The 16,641-nt window shown below is 36.1% G+C and overlaps 2 protein-coding genes across 2 annotated transcripts in view; one reads left to right on the top strand and one right to left on the bottom strand.

The window, feature by feature from the left end:
* TBCD (tubulin folding cofactor D) overlaps positions 1-10,716 on the top strand; it is a 152,298-nt gene extending 141,582 nt beyond the window's left edge. The window contains exons 36-40 of the mRNA XM_015810193.1: positions 1,606-1,695; positions 4,019-4,106; positions 4,833-4,942; positions 6,767-6,851; positions 9,467-10,716. Of these exons, the coding sequence (XP_015665679.1) occupies positions 1,606-1,695; positions 4,019-4,106; positions 4,833-4,942; positions 6,767-6,851; positions 9,467-9,475 (382 nt within the window). The 3' untranslated portion in view covers positions 9,476-10,716. The remainder of the gene's footprint in view (positions 1-1,605; positions 1,696-4,018; positions 4,107-4,832; positions 4,943-6,766; positions 6,852-9,466) is intronic.
* A 693-nt stretch (positions 10,717-11,409) lies between these two features.
* Positions 11,410-16,641, bottom strand: part of B3GNTL1 (UDP-GlcNAc:betaGal beta-1,3-N-acetylglucosaminyltransferase like 1) — a 136,809-nt gene continuing 131,577 nt past the window's right edge. Inside the window, exon 12 of the mRNA XM_015810214.1 lies at positions 11,410-12,814. Within this exon, the coding sequence (XP_015665700.1) occupies positions 12,734-12,814 (81 nt within the window). The 3' untranslated portion in view covers positions 11,410-12,733. The remainder of the gene's footprint in view (positions 12,815-16,641) is intronic.

Genomic DNA, 16,641 nt, shown 5'->3' with positions numbered 1-16,641 from the left:
CTCTTGCTTATATGAACTAGTGAGAATCTGTTGAAGAGGTAATATACAAATTTGAACAAGACTATTTAAGCCCTTACCAAAATGTCAAGACAAATTTTATATTTCTTGCCTACTGTATGATAAAAACCTAAAAGTAAAATACATAGCTTCAAAAAAATATTATATAGCAGTGGTGGCGAACCAATGGCACGCGTGTCAGAAGTGGCACTCAGAGCCCTTTCTGTGGGCACACGTGCCGTGCCCCGGAGATGGCGAGGGACTGGCCCCCACTTCCCAGACCCCACCCACCCAGTCTGTCATGACCACCATGTGGCCACACCCACCCGGCATCCCGTGATAAATAAGTGGGTTTTGGGTTGCAGTTTGGGCACTGGGTCTCTAAAAGGTTCGCCATCACTGTTATATAGCAACAATGGCTTACGGGTAGCGTGATATTCTCTAATAGAACAGGATTGATTATTTGAGGTATATTGTACATTGAAGCCAATCCCTGTTGTATTTTATCATTGCAATTTATCTGCACTCTCCCATTTAAAAAAAAAATAGTTGGTTTTTTTTTTTACATAGAAAATGATCACATGAGATGCTTAGTCTAATTGGCATCAATAGAAGTATTCCCTTTAAGCACCAACTCAGATTTTTATACATAGGTAAGTGATTAACAGCAGTAATTTTTGCACTTTTGAAGACTGGCAGCTGGAGGGCACTTCATGTCTTGCTCTTGATTTAAGGGCTACCTTGTTTTTCTTAATTGGTTTGTCATGATATGGTTAAAATGCAGCTCATTTTTTTTGAAAAGCTCAATTTTCAGAAACACATGTGCCCAATTTGCATAATATACAACTTCTGGACAGATCCCTTTTCCCTAGATGCTTCTTTCCCCCCCCGAGTACTGCCTGCACAGGAGCAGGATTTTGTTACTTCCTTTGCAGGCCGAACTGTTTGAATTTACTTACTGGTTCCTTATTACAAGTGTGAAATTAACAGATGACAGAAAGAAAGCCAAGCAGGTCTATTTTGAATGTGGAGCTTTATTCATAAGAATACATGCATTAAATCTTTTCCAGATGCTCAACTGGATCTGCCTTTATTGTCGTTGCCTTTCTAAATCTCACATCTTTCCCTATTTTGCCATTTTATGTCAATGAAGTGAATGAATCTCCACTAAATTCTATGCAACCTTCAAAAAAAATCCTGTGCAATTTTTGAACAAATTAATAAGTTTACGCAGTTTTGCTTAAACGTGGGGATTATAAGCAAACTTTCACAAGGGAATATGCAGGAAAAAAATAATTCTGTGGCATCAATTTTTGTTGGGTAAAAGCTGAACTTTTGAGAATGCGAATGCAAAAAGAAATAAAATTCAAAAAACTAATTTTAGATCAACTGAAATAATAATAATTAAAATCTATTGTAAAAGAATGCAAAAATGATTTTTTTTAAAATCCACTAATTAATGGAAGCCTTTTATGGCAATATTGATACAGTTTGTTAGTTTCTGCTAACATATAAGCATATAAGGATATATAATTTCACAACCCTCAAGATCTTTTGTTCATCTTTGAAAAACAAATAGTTAAAACTTGTTTTCTCATTTTTTTTAAGCCACCCATTTCCTATGAAGTTGCTCACTCTTTGTAAAGAAGAAAGCAAGAGATCTAAAGATATCCAGAAACTCCGTTCCAGCATTGCTGTGTAAGTTGGGAAAATATGTAAAAAAAACCTGAAGCATGGAAAATTAATGGTCTGTAGCCAGTCCCTGTAGTTTTAAAAAGAAAGGCACGTGGAAAATGAATTTTATTTAGCACTCTTATCTATGCAAAGGTTTCATTTATATGCTCTATAAAAGTGGTCTAGGCAGTGAATTTCAAGCAGCTGTGTGTATAAATTCTAGTTCAAAAGCAAATGTTGCTAACAGTGTAAAAGCAATTCTGAAAGCAATTCTAAGAAAGTTCAAATCTGACTGGTGGCAGAAAAAGTGGTGGATGATTTGTCATTTCAAAACCATGACAATTCATACCAGACAGAACTCAAACTGAGGGAGAAGAACCATCAACTCTGGTCAATTACATCACCAGCTGTTCATTATTTTTCACCATTCTCCTCACGTTGGTTTTAGTCTGGATTTGTGTCTGGGGAAGGGGACAGTTCTATTTTGTCATATAAAATCTAAAGAGTTCAAACAATAAAAAGAACTATTATTTAAAATTACTTTAATGTGTATTTATTGGATTTTTTTTGTAAATAAAACTACAGGTAACTGAATTTTAAGAAGTGAAACAGTTGTTAATTTTTGCCTGTTTTAAAAGGAAATAAAGGTTGAAAATAGAAGGAGCCAAACATTATATCACATCTTTCTTCCTCTCATCCTCCTCCCCATCAAAATTATACTAACAAGCAAACAGATATAGAAATATTTATCTTTGAGAAGAACATTCCCAAAAGTGGATATATTTGGGAGGGTAGGACATGATTTACAATGCACATTTCAACATATTTAACACAATCTAACCTTTCTTATTTTCTGAATCTAAAACACTATCACAATCAATTTGTAGTTTCCGTTACCACTTGAAACAAGTGTTTCTCCTATCTTATGGTAGCTTATGTCGTGATTTGGTATCAGGATTTTCAAGCATAGACCATTTTTGGTATCTTAATCATTTTACATCAGTTAAATAAACTATTAGACAATATATCATACTCAATAGTGGAGAATATCTGTAACTCAAGAGTTGGACTGGTAAGTTCTTGGTGCTCTCTTGAGGTTGGTTGTTTTCCCAAAGACATTTCATTACCATCCTCAGTGCAAGAGAAAGTGGGATTTGCTGGCTATTTAGATATAGTAGCTTGCCCTGTCAATCTTGATGGTGGCATGGCTTCTTCCTTTATGGTTTATTCATTAGGGCATTATTTCTTTTTCTAGTGCTACTTCCCGCTTATGTGAGGGTTGGCTGCTCTGGGCTGTTTCCTCCTTCCTTGATTTTTGCTTGTATCTTTTTTCACTGGTTTGTAGACCAGGTTTCTCTCTCTTTGTCCCTTGATGGCTGATTTGTCAGCGTGGCCACCTTCTAGGAATTCCCCAACATTTTATTTATCTTGATCTAAAATGTCGTGTTTCTCAGTTGATCATATCTTTCCAAATTTGGGAGGAAAAAAAATAGAAGAAACTTTCCACCTATCCCCACTCACTCCTGTATTATGCTTCTGTAGTCAAGGGCTAGATCAAATCAGGGATAGGAAACAGTGGATTCAACCAAATCTCAATCATAGAATTGCAGTAGTTGAGACCTTTTGCTCTGCACGTTTATCTGCTCCCAGAACAGATTTGCTATCCTTGCCAAGGGAGCTTCTGTCTTGTACCTAATCCAGACCATAATTTATCAGATTTATGACTTTGAATTACACTGCCCCATGCTTCCACTGATGAGATATGCATCTATATTGCCTCTGTGTTTCAGTGCTATAGAATAGTACCGATGTTCTTAGTACAGTCATTTCAATACTTGGCTGGATTTTTTTCTGGTACTGATATACTTGCTTTAGCAAGAACTTTTCTAATCTTTATTTCTTCCATATCACAAAACTACTCAACAAAAAAAAAGAACTGCTTTCTTTTTTTGTAACTATTAATTTGATTTTTTAATTACATGGTAATTAATTTTTTTTATATTCCATATTGTTTATCTGAATTCAACGTGAGATTCCCTCTTACCATTTGCATTAAGAGATTAAAGAGGATGCAAAGTTTATAAAAAGCTTCTTTTGGAACATTATCTGTCACTCAGTTTTGATACTTTCAATTTTGTGATTTAAAAAGATAGATTCTTCCCATTTTTAATTTTTAAACTTTTGTAATTAGCACATCATATTTAGGGTTTTTTTTAAAAAAAAAAACCTTAGTTGAGTTTTTATAAAGAAAAGATTGTGATAGTGGTACAATACAGCAAAGTGTTTTCTACGTGTGATGTGCTTTATTAGATCAGTAATAAAATATATTGTATATTTATTGTTCTAGGTTTTGTGGCTTGGTTCAATTTCCAGGTGACATGAGAAAAAAAGTTCTATTTCAGCTGTTCCTCCTTCTTTGCCATCCATTTCCTGTTGTAAGTACTTTAGAAGTGGTTGAGATTTTTGAATTATATATATTGATGAATGTGTGTGTTTTTCCCCTTGAAAACATACCTAAGGCAATTATTAGGTTACGTCTGCCCTAGTTGGCTCCATACTGCATATGTAGAGCATGGTGTGAGATGCTGATAGCAAGGAATACATTAAACTCATTCTCTAATGTATGGCTTTTATGAACAGCAACAACAACAACAAAAGGTCTGGCTGTTATGAACTACCCCCCCCCCCAAAAAAAACCCCACCCAAGTAAGAACTGAAGCATCTCACCGAAGGCATCTCTTGGTTATCCCATAGTGGATAACCAAGTGCTACATAAAGCTGTCCCAATTGTATTTTTCAATAATTGATATTTAGGGCATTGCCTTTAATGCTGGAGGTAGCCATATGATTAGAAGCTGTGGATAACATTATCTTTCATTTACCTGTATAATAACTTTAATAGCTGCCCAAAATGAAGAGTAATTTTTGTGTTTTTGAGAAGTAGACTCCCCCTCTCATTAAAATAGACAGTGGGAAAGGGATTAAGGGGCAAATTCCTTAAAAGCTCTTGGCTAATAAAAGGAATTGACTCACCTTAGGCCTTTGGCTTAATGTGTTCTTTTCTTGATTTAGCCTTTAAATACTGTTCTCTCTTTTACCCATTCTTTCATTCCCCAAATGTAACCACCTTCGTTTGATCCATTTCTGTTTTTGCTCTCTAGATAAGAAAAACAGCTGCTAGTCAGGTTTATGAGATGCTGATAACCTACAGTGATATTGCCGAACCTGATGTTTTAGAAAATGTCATGACAATTCTGAGTGACACTAATTGGTGAGTTAATCTTAAATGTACTTGTAAGTTTCGGCTATCTTCCAGCTTATAGCATTTAAGAATATACTGGACATATAGTATGCATTGGGGATTTGCAAAGTTTTGTGTAAATCAAAACTGACACAAACATCAAACAATGAATTGATATAGGATTTGTTTCTAAACCTCACTTTGAAATTTAGCTGATACCAGAAGCAGCTTACAGCTTACTGAACAATAGTATAGTATATAATTCAGTACAAAACTCTTTTACTTATTTATTAATTACATGTATTTATTTGTTTGTTATAGTAGGCGGCTGAGTTTAACATTTACAATAGCTGATTCTTCCTATGTTTCCTTGGCATTTCTTTTACTGTTGATATGTAGGGTCATGTATCTAGCTCAGGGCGCATAGTCTCTCTTCAGGAAATAAAAATGCTACATGTCTCAAAGACTAATAAATTTCATTTCATAAGACACTCTTATAGATGAAGCCATAACTGTTTAATGTAGAGTTTTTCCTCACAGAGGCCAAATGGAATGTAAGTCATGGAAATGTTGAGGGCAGGTGAGGTTAACGTCTCTTTTCCTGGATTTGGGAGTGGGAGGGCAGAAAGCAGATTTTTAAAGTTTTGGGATGACACCTCTTCCTGGCTTTCATAGCTGGGCATGAGTAATTATCAGTGTGAGTATTTCCAAAAGACCGCTTCTATGTATAGAATTGCCAGGAGCTGGATCCATATATAAGGCGGGTGAAAGATTATTTTAAAATACTGCTTTTTTGTATCTTTTATCACCCAGTTTAGTTCCAGAATCTTTCCTGCCATCTTACTGGCTCAGAAATTGGGATGTGAACTCAGGATTCCAGACAAAACCTAAAGAGCCTTTAATCCTTCAGAAGCTCCCCATATAATTTTTAAAAATGAGTTAAATTCTTTGGCCTTCTCCCAACCTATTGCATCATTAAAAGAGGCAGCCAGATTATATCCTCTGACTAGAAAATAACAGAATTGTCATATCCAACGAAACAGAATTCACATCATTTCCCTGGCTGTTAGAATGAAAGTACTGCTTCAAGTGGATATAAATCTGATGAAGATTAAGATCAGAGATCCAAATGAGTGATGAAGGCAACAGGAGAGACATAAAAAGAAACATAAGTTCTGCTGCTTTTTATTCCACAGCTATTCTTGCCTGTGGAATAGAACATAGGTGTCAGGATATAAGGACATGGATCAGATCAGTTTGTAAAAAGTAAGCCAACAAGGGGTTTAATCTACATTTATCTCCATTTTTAGCTATAGCTATTCTTCAACTCCTCTGGGTACTTTTGTAACCTGGTGCCAGTGCAAGAAGAAAGGTCTTTTATTCCATTGTGGCAGTAAAAAGAGCAAAATTATTCGTGTCTGAATGTTTTGGAATGGAATCTCTCTCCTTTCACCTCCTGCACCCATTCGTGTCTGTTCTTTGTATGCACATTTTTCACTTATTCCTGTTTATTCTCTTATAATTTGGAGCAGAACTTGCAAACTTGCTCTTCTTATGGGATGGAACTAATCGATTCTGCCTACATGTTCTAGAAAGTGGTATTGCCCTCAATACAGTCAATGCTATTCAGGTGGTTCAGAGAACAGAAATTCGTGTTTGTTTTTTTTAAAAAAAATCCTCTTCCTTTCCCCTGCAATTGGGATGGATATACCAATTTTCGTACTGTCAATAGCAATCAGAATTAATTGACAGATGAATAGTGCTGCACTGAGGAAAATGGATGTGATGCTAGAAATCATGGAGAGCAGCACGGAATTGGTTGCTTATATATACTTTTTTTTCTTCTCCAAACAGGGATGCAGACTTGCCATTTCTGAGGAAGCAGCGGAATTACCTCTGTGACTTAATGAACGTGCCCAAGCCCCAATTGGTAGTGAAGGTAATGTTTTAAAATACCAATTAAGCCCTGATAAATATTTCTGGGAAACAATTTGGTAAAACTCAAGTTTGCTGACACGCATGCATATGCAGAAATATAGAAAACAAGTATTTTATCACTCTCCCCTATTCTATTATTTGAAAAGTTTTCACAATTCTCCTCTTGAGCTATTAGTCAGTGAGCATGATTTGAAGTAGGACAGCTGGTTACAAAAATATGCTTACTGCAGTGCAGCAATCAGAATGTCAGTCAGTTTTACAGAATATCTTGATACAGGTAGTCCTTAACTTAAAACTTAAAATTCATTTAGTGACTGTTTCAAGTGACAATAGCACTGAAAAAAAGTGACCTATGACTGTTTTTCACATTTACGACCGAATGTCTGTGGAGATTCTCACTCATCCAGGTCATGGTTTCCCAAGGGTGCTTTTCAAAAGGCAACTGGACATTCTTGTTTTTTTTTCATTGAAAACGTTTCATTTCTCATCTAACAAACTTCTTCAGTTCTGAACTGAAATGAAAAAGCTTCGCGGATGAGAAGCAAAATGTTTTCGAGGGAAAAAAATCAAGGGAGTCCAGTTGCCTTTTGAAAAGCACCTTTGGCACACTTACCACCATTGCAGCATCCCTGTGGTCACATGATCAAAATTTGGACGCTTGACAACTGGCGTGTGTTTATGACAGTTGCAGTGTCCCGAGGCCATGTCATCACCTTTTGCGACCTTCTGACAAGCAAAGTTAACGAGGAAGCCAAATTCACTTAACAATGGTGTTACTAACTTAACAACTGCAACGATTCGCTTGACAATTGTGGCAAGAAAGGTTGTAAAACGGGGCAAAACTCAACTGGTTTTTTTTTCCTGTTCTGTTGCTTAGCAACAGAAATTTTGGGCTCAATTATGGTCATAAGTCGAGGACTGCCTATGCCTGTTAAAGATACCATAAACTCTATTTCTAATACATACAGTGTATGCATAGCTATAGCTTTGAAATAAGCAACCTTATGCAAAGTGCAAAAAAAGAGTAAGAAACAGTAAGCCAAAAATAAGGCATAAGAAAAGAAAGAGAAATATAATTAAATGATACTAATACACTAATCCCATTTATTATATCTCTCCATATATTTCTGTCCTTGGAAACCAACTTCTACCATGTGGAAATTTTGTCCTTTAAAGGCCTTAAGTATGCCGAAGTAATTCTGTACTGGTGGGATGCTGGCAACAATGCAGTGGTTTCAAGGTGGTCTGACTAAAGATCCTGGCTTGTATAGAAGCATGTTAATATGCTTGGAGTAAAATTAATCTTTGTTTATGCTTTAACATAATGACCCAAATGTGCTAAAATGTATCAGTATTATCCCAACGGTTAGCAGGGAATGCTGCATGTGGTAGGAATATGACTAAGGTTGCTGTACCTGCCTAATCTACACCTTCTCTGTGTTATGAAAAAGCATATGAAACTATTCAGGCAATTACTGAAAATCCTTTTAAAAGTCAAACAGGTTTTGTGTTGAACTAGAGAATGAAGCTATTCCATAAATGTATTCTCCTGCTTCTTGATTTGTATTTGTGTGTTCACATCTGTATTAGTTTAGAGAAATATCCGCATGTGCTTTTTTTAGAAATCATCTTGTTAAAGGAAGATATTGTTAATGTTTTGACTTTGAATAAGCACAGGGATCTATATTCGTGCAGAGGTATGAATAGAAGCATGTAGTAGTAAGTCAGTAGCTAACCTGGGCTCTGAGGTAGAACTGGAAATGATAGTTTCAGGTATTATTCTGTTTGGTGGCTTGTGAATATGGTAGCTTGCCTGTCTTTTTCATTCCATGCTAAATGACAGTATAGTAGTAATGCAAATAAACCTTGTAGATGAGGTTTACTGGAACATAAATATTTAGTCCTGAAACTGTACTGTATGTCTTTGGAATCAAAAGATCTTTTGGAAATCTTTTGTGGCTTTCCGGTCTAAGAGTGACAGGTACATCTGTATGCCTTTATGCTCTAGCTGGAGATTTCATTCTCCACAAGTTGGACGGATTTTCACAGCAGTTTGATTTCCCATTACTGCAGAAGAGATATTTGAAAATATGCAACACTATCCAGCTTGGAAGGCTTAAATTTCACAAGGGCATGTGGCTCCTTGTAGAAAAAAAGAAGAGAAAGCATTGGAAATAGATTTTTTTTTCACCTTTTGGAATGTATAGCTGCATCCAGAAAATAAATATGCACTCATGAATGCCATTTCTTATTCAGTAACAATGGAGAAAAGTGTCAGAATGATTGGTTTAACTATTGAGCCATTTGAAAACAAGCCCTTCATTAAATGAATTTCTGAATATACCAACTGCTGTTGGATACACTGCATCCATTAACACAAATATAAACACGGTGCACTACTCGGTAATGAAAGTCAATATAGGAGGTTGTTCTAAACTATGGATTGGACAATGCCTGAAGGAAACTTTAGTTGTAGATCAACATTTTGAAGCTGTGACTAACAGATTAATTACAATATTCTGTGAATCTTCCAGGCAAGAGTTACTTTTTGTTATTTTTAAAGTGTACTCTTGACAATGTCATGAAATTAATCCCATTTCCCCTTCTTTCCTGCAGAGCTCATAATTGGAAATCAATTAATATTGAAAATTACAGTGAATCCGTAGACACAAAGGAGCAAGCAACTTCAACAACTTGGATAACAGCATTTACTGATCAAGTTAAAAAGAAAAGGCTAAAAAATGAGAACCTAGTTTTGAAAGTTATACTTCTTTTTAACTCCTTTTTCTAAAAGAATATCTTTTGGTTTCAAAAGTTAATATATATGTTGGTGGTTTTGTGTTTCTTTCTGAAAATTAAATTAAATTGTGTTGAAAAGTTCAAATAACTGCAGTTTCTATTCTCTCTGTTGTTTGACTTTATTAAGTTACAACATTCCAAATTTTACTATAATCAAAGTTACCTTGTCAAATAAGTTATGCATTATATAAATAGTCCCGATCTACCATTTCAAAACCTATCTGCAGAAGAGTAGCAGCTTCACTCTTTAGAAAAGACATTTGAGAATAAATTATCCAGTTGACATATCAATCAAATGGTATAATGAAGTCTGTGGGCATTCCTGCCATTTGAGAAGAGCACAAAATGGATAGGATTTCAACCCTGATACATTGATTCCAGCTGAAAAACTGTCACCTTTCTAAACAGAAGTATAATTTATCACTCAAACTTGATACAATATCCTGACTTTTTCAATGTTGACAATGTTTTTTTAAAATGCATTGAAATATTTCTGCTGGTTAAAAAAAATGCACAAGAAAATACTAGCTGAAATAATGCAAGCAACATTGGTTGGCAAAATTAAAATTGCATTTGAAAAGCTTGACAAGTTTTTGTTTTGTCTTAACAATGAGTGGAAAATCAGAAACAAATAGGAACATGTAGCATGTGGGATTTGATTCTCAAAATGTAGTTTACAGGATGAATGTAAAAACTGTGCATAACTTTTTAAAACAGTTGTGCCCTTAGAATCACTTAGCAATGGAAGAGGGCAGCAGTCCCAGGAAAGAGTTGGCTACTTTAAAGGTTAAAGATAAAATCTTTATGCTCTCACATATTTTTTTAATTATTTCCCAAACGATGCATAGCCCTAGTAAAAACAGCATTCTGTTAAAGTTGTTGACGTAAGTATTTTCCCCTTTTCAAATGTGTCTGTACGAAAAATAAATTTGTGTAAAAGACAACGTGATTTTTTTTTTCTTCTGTAGGAATTTATTTTTACTTAAAACAAGCATTTAATGTTTTTTGGATGTTCATAACAATAAACATCTGATGGAGAGGAAGCATAAATAAAAGTTAATTCATGTTACCACAGCTGGTCTCAGCTCTTTGGAAGAGTATCTTAAGTGACTGGTTAATTTCCTGACCATCATGGAGACTGGTTTCAAACCTCTTGATATAAACTATATTCTAAAAGTAAACCTTGTTTATATCATGCTGATCTTTTAGACCTGCCTGGGGATATTATAACATGGAACTTTTTAATCTCTTCGTATGAATTACTTTTTAATCTCTTCGTATGAATTACTGGCATCACAGAGCATTATTCCTGGCAGTGAAGATTGTTAAATTACCATATGAAATGTATAGGCCTTCATTTTGCTCTGAAAAATGCTGCGAACAGACATACTGTAGATGTTTCCAACATAGAAAGCATTGACTGGGGCTAATGTTGAAACCATTCTTTCATACTGTCCATGCCTCGAGGTACAGGGAGAGGGAATTGCAGCTGGATCTGATGCTATGAAAAGGGGAGCCATCTCTTTTTCCCATCAAAGCCAAGGAAGTTCTAGATCAGGTGTTGCACACTAAAAAGGTCTGGTTTTTGAAGGCAGGCCTGTGCCATTTAGCAGCAGGGAGGGGAGGGGGAAAACTTTTGAAAGCAATAATGGCAGCTGTTGGGCCAGTGGAAGACTGTACGGTAATGGGAAGACCTATGTTCCCCCTCATTTCTCTTTAAGATGTCCCCCACCTTTCTCAGCAAGCTGGCCCTTTTAAAAAAAAGGGAATAACACAATGTCAATGTTAGACATTTCCCAAAGGGACACTAGTTGAACAAGGTAAATTCAGTGGAGCCCAGGAGGGAAGGCATATTGGGGTGGAGGCAGGACACTGAAGCAATTTAGGGTGGGCAAATACAAGGAGCTGAGGCCTGCGCCTTTAGGAGGTTGTGACCATGAAGTAGAACTAGAAAGCAGATCAGAATTTCAGCCACAGGCAGGATACTACAGCTTTCCAGTCGTGGCTATCTCAGCCTTTGTGACTGTGGGAGAGAGATTGGGACGGTTAAGTACAGCCCTGGAATTTCAAAAAGCCACAGTTGCAAAAAGGTATGCACACAGTACAAATAGAGAATTGGATATGAAGTAGAAGACAAAATTTGAAAACAAAATAGTAATATAATTTCTAGAAAAGAAGAGATGAAATTGCTTGATCTGTAAAGGCTTTATAAAAATAATAATCCGATCATAACAGAATTTTGGTGCCATCTCATAAACCATACTCATTACACAAGGGGTTGGATATTATCAAGACATGATGTTAGGTAATGGAAAAACAGATTCTGGATATATTTGAAGAGGAACATCTTTTTTGCAGGTGTATTTAGCATCATGCACACTTACAGCTTTTAAGTTTAATTTGAAAATTACTGTTCTACTATATTGTAACTAAAATTCTTCTGCAGCATTTTGAGAAGTTCTGTGGGTTGCCAAAATAAGATGGCTGACTATTCCAGTCACCAATAAGTAAAAGAGAAAACAATTCAAATAGGTACCATTAATTAAATTTGTCTCAATGTTGAATTGCTTCTTATAATTATGTGTAGCTCTTCCATCATTTTCACCTTAATGTATATGTGGAAACCTGATGTTCTTCCCAGTACCTAAAGGTGTGTCTTCCATTTCTCATCAAGTGGCATTGAAACTTGTCAAAATATTACAGCCATATCAAAATGAATTTCTTGGGAATAATACTGAGAAGATTTGCCATTGCCACCTTCTGAATTTGATTCTGGAAAGAATTTTCTTAGGCAAATTGGCTATGATCATACAGGCAGAGCCCTATCTGCCACCTCCCTGCTGTGGAGATGACTCTTAACTAGCTAACGTTCAATTCACTTAGCTTGATGTTGTATTACCTCTAGTTGACTTTTATGATTTCAGATAATATTTTAACATTTGCATGTACTTATATTTTAACATTTGCATGTACTTATATTTCTTTTGAGAAAAGAATTGTGGAGAAAAAGAATCTTGACTAAAATAATATTGTAACTCCTCTAGTATGTTTCATGGTGAAAAGCTTGCCAATAAACCATGTTCATCAATTAAAATGATAGTAATCCACACCTTCCTTCAAATTCAATAAGCTCAAATTTTCCTCAAACTGTCCATCTGTGAGATCCTGCAGAAATGAAAATAAAGATCACAATCAAAATGTTTCATCAAGATACATCATATATCTGAGGACTTCTGCAATCACAGTACCTATTAGCAACACAGAAATAAGCCAGGTTTAGACTTTGTAACTGAATAAAAAGTTATTCTACAGTAGAAATTCCTAAATATCATAATATAGTGTTTTATTTATGCAGCTGCAGCGAACGAGGGAATATTTGCTCGCTTATCTTTCTCTAATTCTTTCTCAGTCCAGTTTTTTGGTTTTTTTGCCTGTTGTACTGTACTACATAGATAATTGGGTTGGTTAAAACCTAAAGGCTGCATTTTACTAGCTTCACTAGTTTTGACCTTGATTAGGATTTGTTTTGGTATCTTAGAATGATATGCAAATCCAACCTTGGACACCAGAGATCCCCTCTTTCCCTTTTTACCTAAGAACTACTAATGGGTAAATATGTATTTCTAACAATCAATTCTAGAGATAATGATTTATTCATACATTACATATAATAGTGGAAGCTGACTGTGGCCTTACCCCTTACCATATAGGTTCCTATTCAGCTCATTCATGTGCATGTACTGTAAGTAGTTGCTCATAAGTAAAGTCTATTTTCTATGACATTTTTTACATTCAACCCTAGAAATCAGGTTAGCGCTAGTGCCAAAGTATCATTGTGGAGTCAACACAGGAACACAGATCAACTTTGTTGCTACCGGTAATTCTGATTACCTTATCATAGACAAAAGGAACTCTAGAAGTTGCAGGTTTCTTATTTCTCTTGCCCCTAATATAGGATATTAATGCCAGAGCAAAAGTAATTTTATCTTTGTTCTGTGATTAGGTTCTCTTTGACAGTAGTGAAAAGTTAACAAGTTGTTTTTTTTTTGGGGGGGGGGTGTTATTTTATTTATTATTTGTTTTGCAAACTTAGACTCATTGTGCAAGCATGATCAAAAACAGGTGAGAACTTAGAATCTCCTGTGGTCTATATTCTTCTTTCCGTTTTCCTGGATGACTCGGGATGCTCCCATTTGTGCAGAACAGTCAACTAGCATTGCTAATGCTTTTAGCTTCTGCCAGCCCTTAGGGAACACATAGTACATTCAAGGAGCATCATAATTTGAACAATAAAGAAAGCAACAGGTAGACTGAAGATTATAAGGCCCTTAATTTTTTAGCAAAGAAGAGCTTTACAGAAAACCTGATGGCCATGACAGTGATTAATTGCAGTCAAATGCCTCAAATAGCTGTAACAGCCTGGCTCAGACAGGCTGTCAGGACCCCATTTGTTACCTGCTGCTGTAGGAGATACACTTGCCACCCCTCCTCTGATGTAAGACAACTGTTAAATCTTAGTCTAAACACAGGAGAATTCAGCCTTCAGATTGCATCTTCCAAGGAGGCCTGTTGTTTTTTCCAGAGAATTCTTTTTCTATTAAAAGTTAGATAACATGTACATCCACTCTGGCATATGTATACAAAGACCACTCACCAAACTGCTACCCATGGTCAGATAGGAGCCACTAGATATTTTAGGATTCAGAGATAAATGGCTCATAGAGGGAAATGCCAAGAAGGGTTTTATTGAATCAATATGAAGAGAGTTTTAGAGAAATAAAAATATACCAATCTACATCCCTTCACCTTGCTATGAACCCCAAAAATAACATATGGGCTTCTGAACTCTCTTAGGATTTTGGGTCTCTACAGAAAGCCAAACTGTCTGGAGGCTTTTGCCAATTTTTTATACTTAAGAGTTAGGGAATATAAATAATCACACCTGAACGGAGTTTGGTACATTACCTTATGACATGGCCATAACTTCAGAAAGGGGACCCTCTGCCAAAGATACTTTTAGCAAAGAAAGAGCTCCTAGCAGAGAGCAGCTGGAGAAAATCTAATGGCATCTGTGGTCAATAACCAGGCAGCTCAATTAACTGAGTCTGTCAAAAACAAAGCACTGTGCCGATAGAAGCAAATATTTGTATTTCAGGGTTGAAAAAGAAGGGTCCTCGGTGCTTTCTGAGCTTGATTGTTTTCTTGCAGATGTTTCATTACCCAAATAGGTAACATCATCAGTTGGGCAGTGAAACATCTGCAAGAAAACAACCAAGTACTAGCACCGAGAAAACCACAAGACATTCTTTCTGATGCTCTTTGGTCAGTAACTGGGAAACCAAGTAAGCAATCCTTTGGTTAGAATATTTTTGGGAAATGCTGTTCTAGTATGCAGCCACGGCTCCCCCTCCCCTTAGCAAATGTTAGATAGGGAACTTATGCTGCTCTTTATCTTGTTACTAGTAGGAGCACAAAGAAAATAAGCAAGGGTGACACAATGATGCAATCTTCAAAGCTTACTAAACTCTTTCCACTCAGATATTTCTTATATGGGCACAAGAGAAAAGAGGTCCACTCCCACTATCTTCTTATTATAATCTTCTATGACTTCATTCCAATACTCAATTCAATACACTTGAAAGAAGCTGTGCTTGACAGGGTAGCATGGAGAGCTCTTGCCTCTGAAGTTGCCAAGAGTCGGACATGACTGAACGGTTAAAAGAACAATTAAAGCATTCAGGGGACAGCCTTTAGAAATTGTCAGCTGAAGTTTAAAATAAAACAAAGCATAGACTGTACTAACTCAAAACTGATCAGACTTGAGAGTTGTTTTTTTTTTAACGTATTAGCAACCTTAATATTTGGGAGCATTTACAAAACAATTCCCTTACTTTCTCACAGCTAAACATGGCCTTGGCTCTTCATCCTCACTAAGAAACAAATGTTTATTAAAGGGGGGGGATGTTCAAGGGGAGAAGGTGCTAATAGCTTCAAAGGAGAGCCTACTGACCACTTAAGTGTCTTCTGATTTCCTTCCAACCCACTCAGTATAAGACTGACTTATACAGCGAAGCCTGAGACTTCGATTCAGGAGGGTGTTTGGTTGGACACAGACTTTGTTTAGAGAAATGGTCTAGTAAGTAGGGCAGGGAAGAATGAACCATCAGAACAGAATTTATGTGTGGGAAATAAAAGGAATAGATGGAGAATTTGACCCTGGAAATGAAGCACGTAGGTGGCAAGCTAAAACCCTTAACTCACTCTATGTATTACCAACCACTAGTAACAGCCAACTGATATTTTGCTATTTAGCAATATATGAGAAATGCTGACCTCCTTGAAGAAAAGCCCTGTTATAACACTTTGTTTTTAATCACAGGAACTGCACTTTTTTTCAAGCAGCTTAGCCAGCATAATAGCAGTGACAGCTTAACATATTAGTCTGATGGATTTTGCATAATGAATGGCTTCTTCATTGAAAGAAACCTTTCAACAAGCAGTTGGACTATTAACTCTGGTTAAAGGTGATCCTCCAGTTTACTGTATGAAGAGGAACCTTGTGTCTACTTGCCTCTCTTTTGCCATATAAGGTTATGATAACATATCTCTCACATCTATACTTCATCAGCAAGTAAATCAGGTGACATCATTCTCAACTTCAGCATTTATTTTGAGCTTTTAATTTCAGAGCACAAGTAATTCATGTTTGCAGCAGCATTAGTCTCAAAGCATACATCATTCAGATTAGTGAGAACAAAGACCCTATTGCTTTTGTGTAATGAACAACAAAGCAAACGTAACATTTAGTATTTATGCAGGTTTTTCCAAATATTCAAGACACATCATCTGTACCCTCTCCGTAATCTCCTAGCACTCCCCATGGAAAGCCGTTATTATTCTATTAGAGATGGTGAGCTAAAGCTAAGAGAGAAATCATAATTGCACTAAAGCTTGAATCAGGGATTTCTCATTCTTGCTAGCAAAGCTTGTAA

The sequence above is a fragment of the Protobothrops mucrosquamatus genome, unplaced genomic scaffold (assembly GCF_001527695.2).
Source record: "Protobothrops mucrosquamatus isolate PMUCROS unplaced genomic scaffold, P.Mucros_1.0 scaffold_36, whole genome shotgun sequence".
Taxonomy (NCBI): domain Eukaryota; kingdom Metazoa; phylum Chordata; class Lepidosauria; order Squamata; family Viperidae; genus Protobothrops; species Protobothrops mucrosquamatus.
This window is presented reverse-complemented; position numbering and strand designations above follow the sequence as displayed.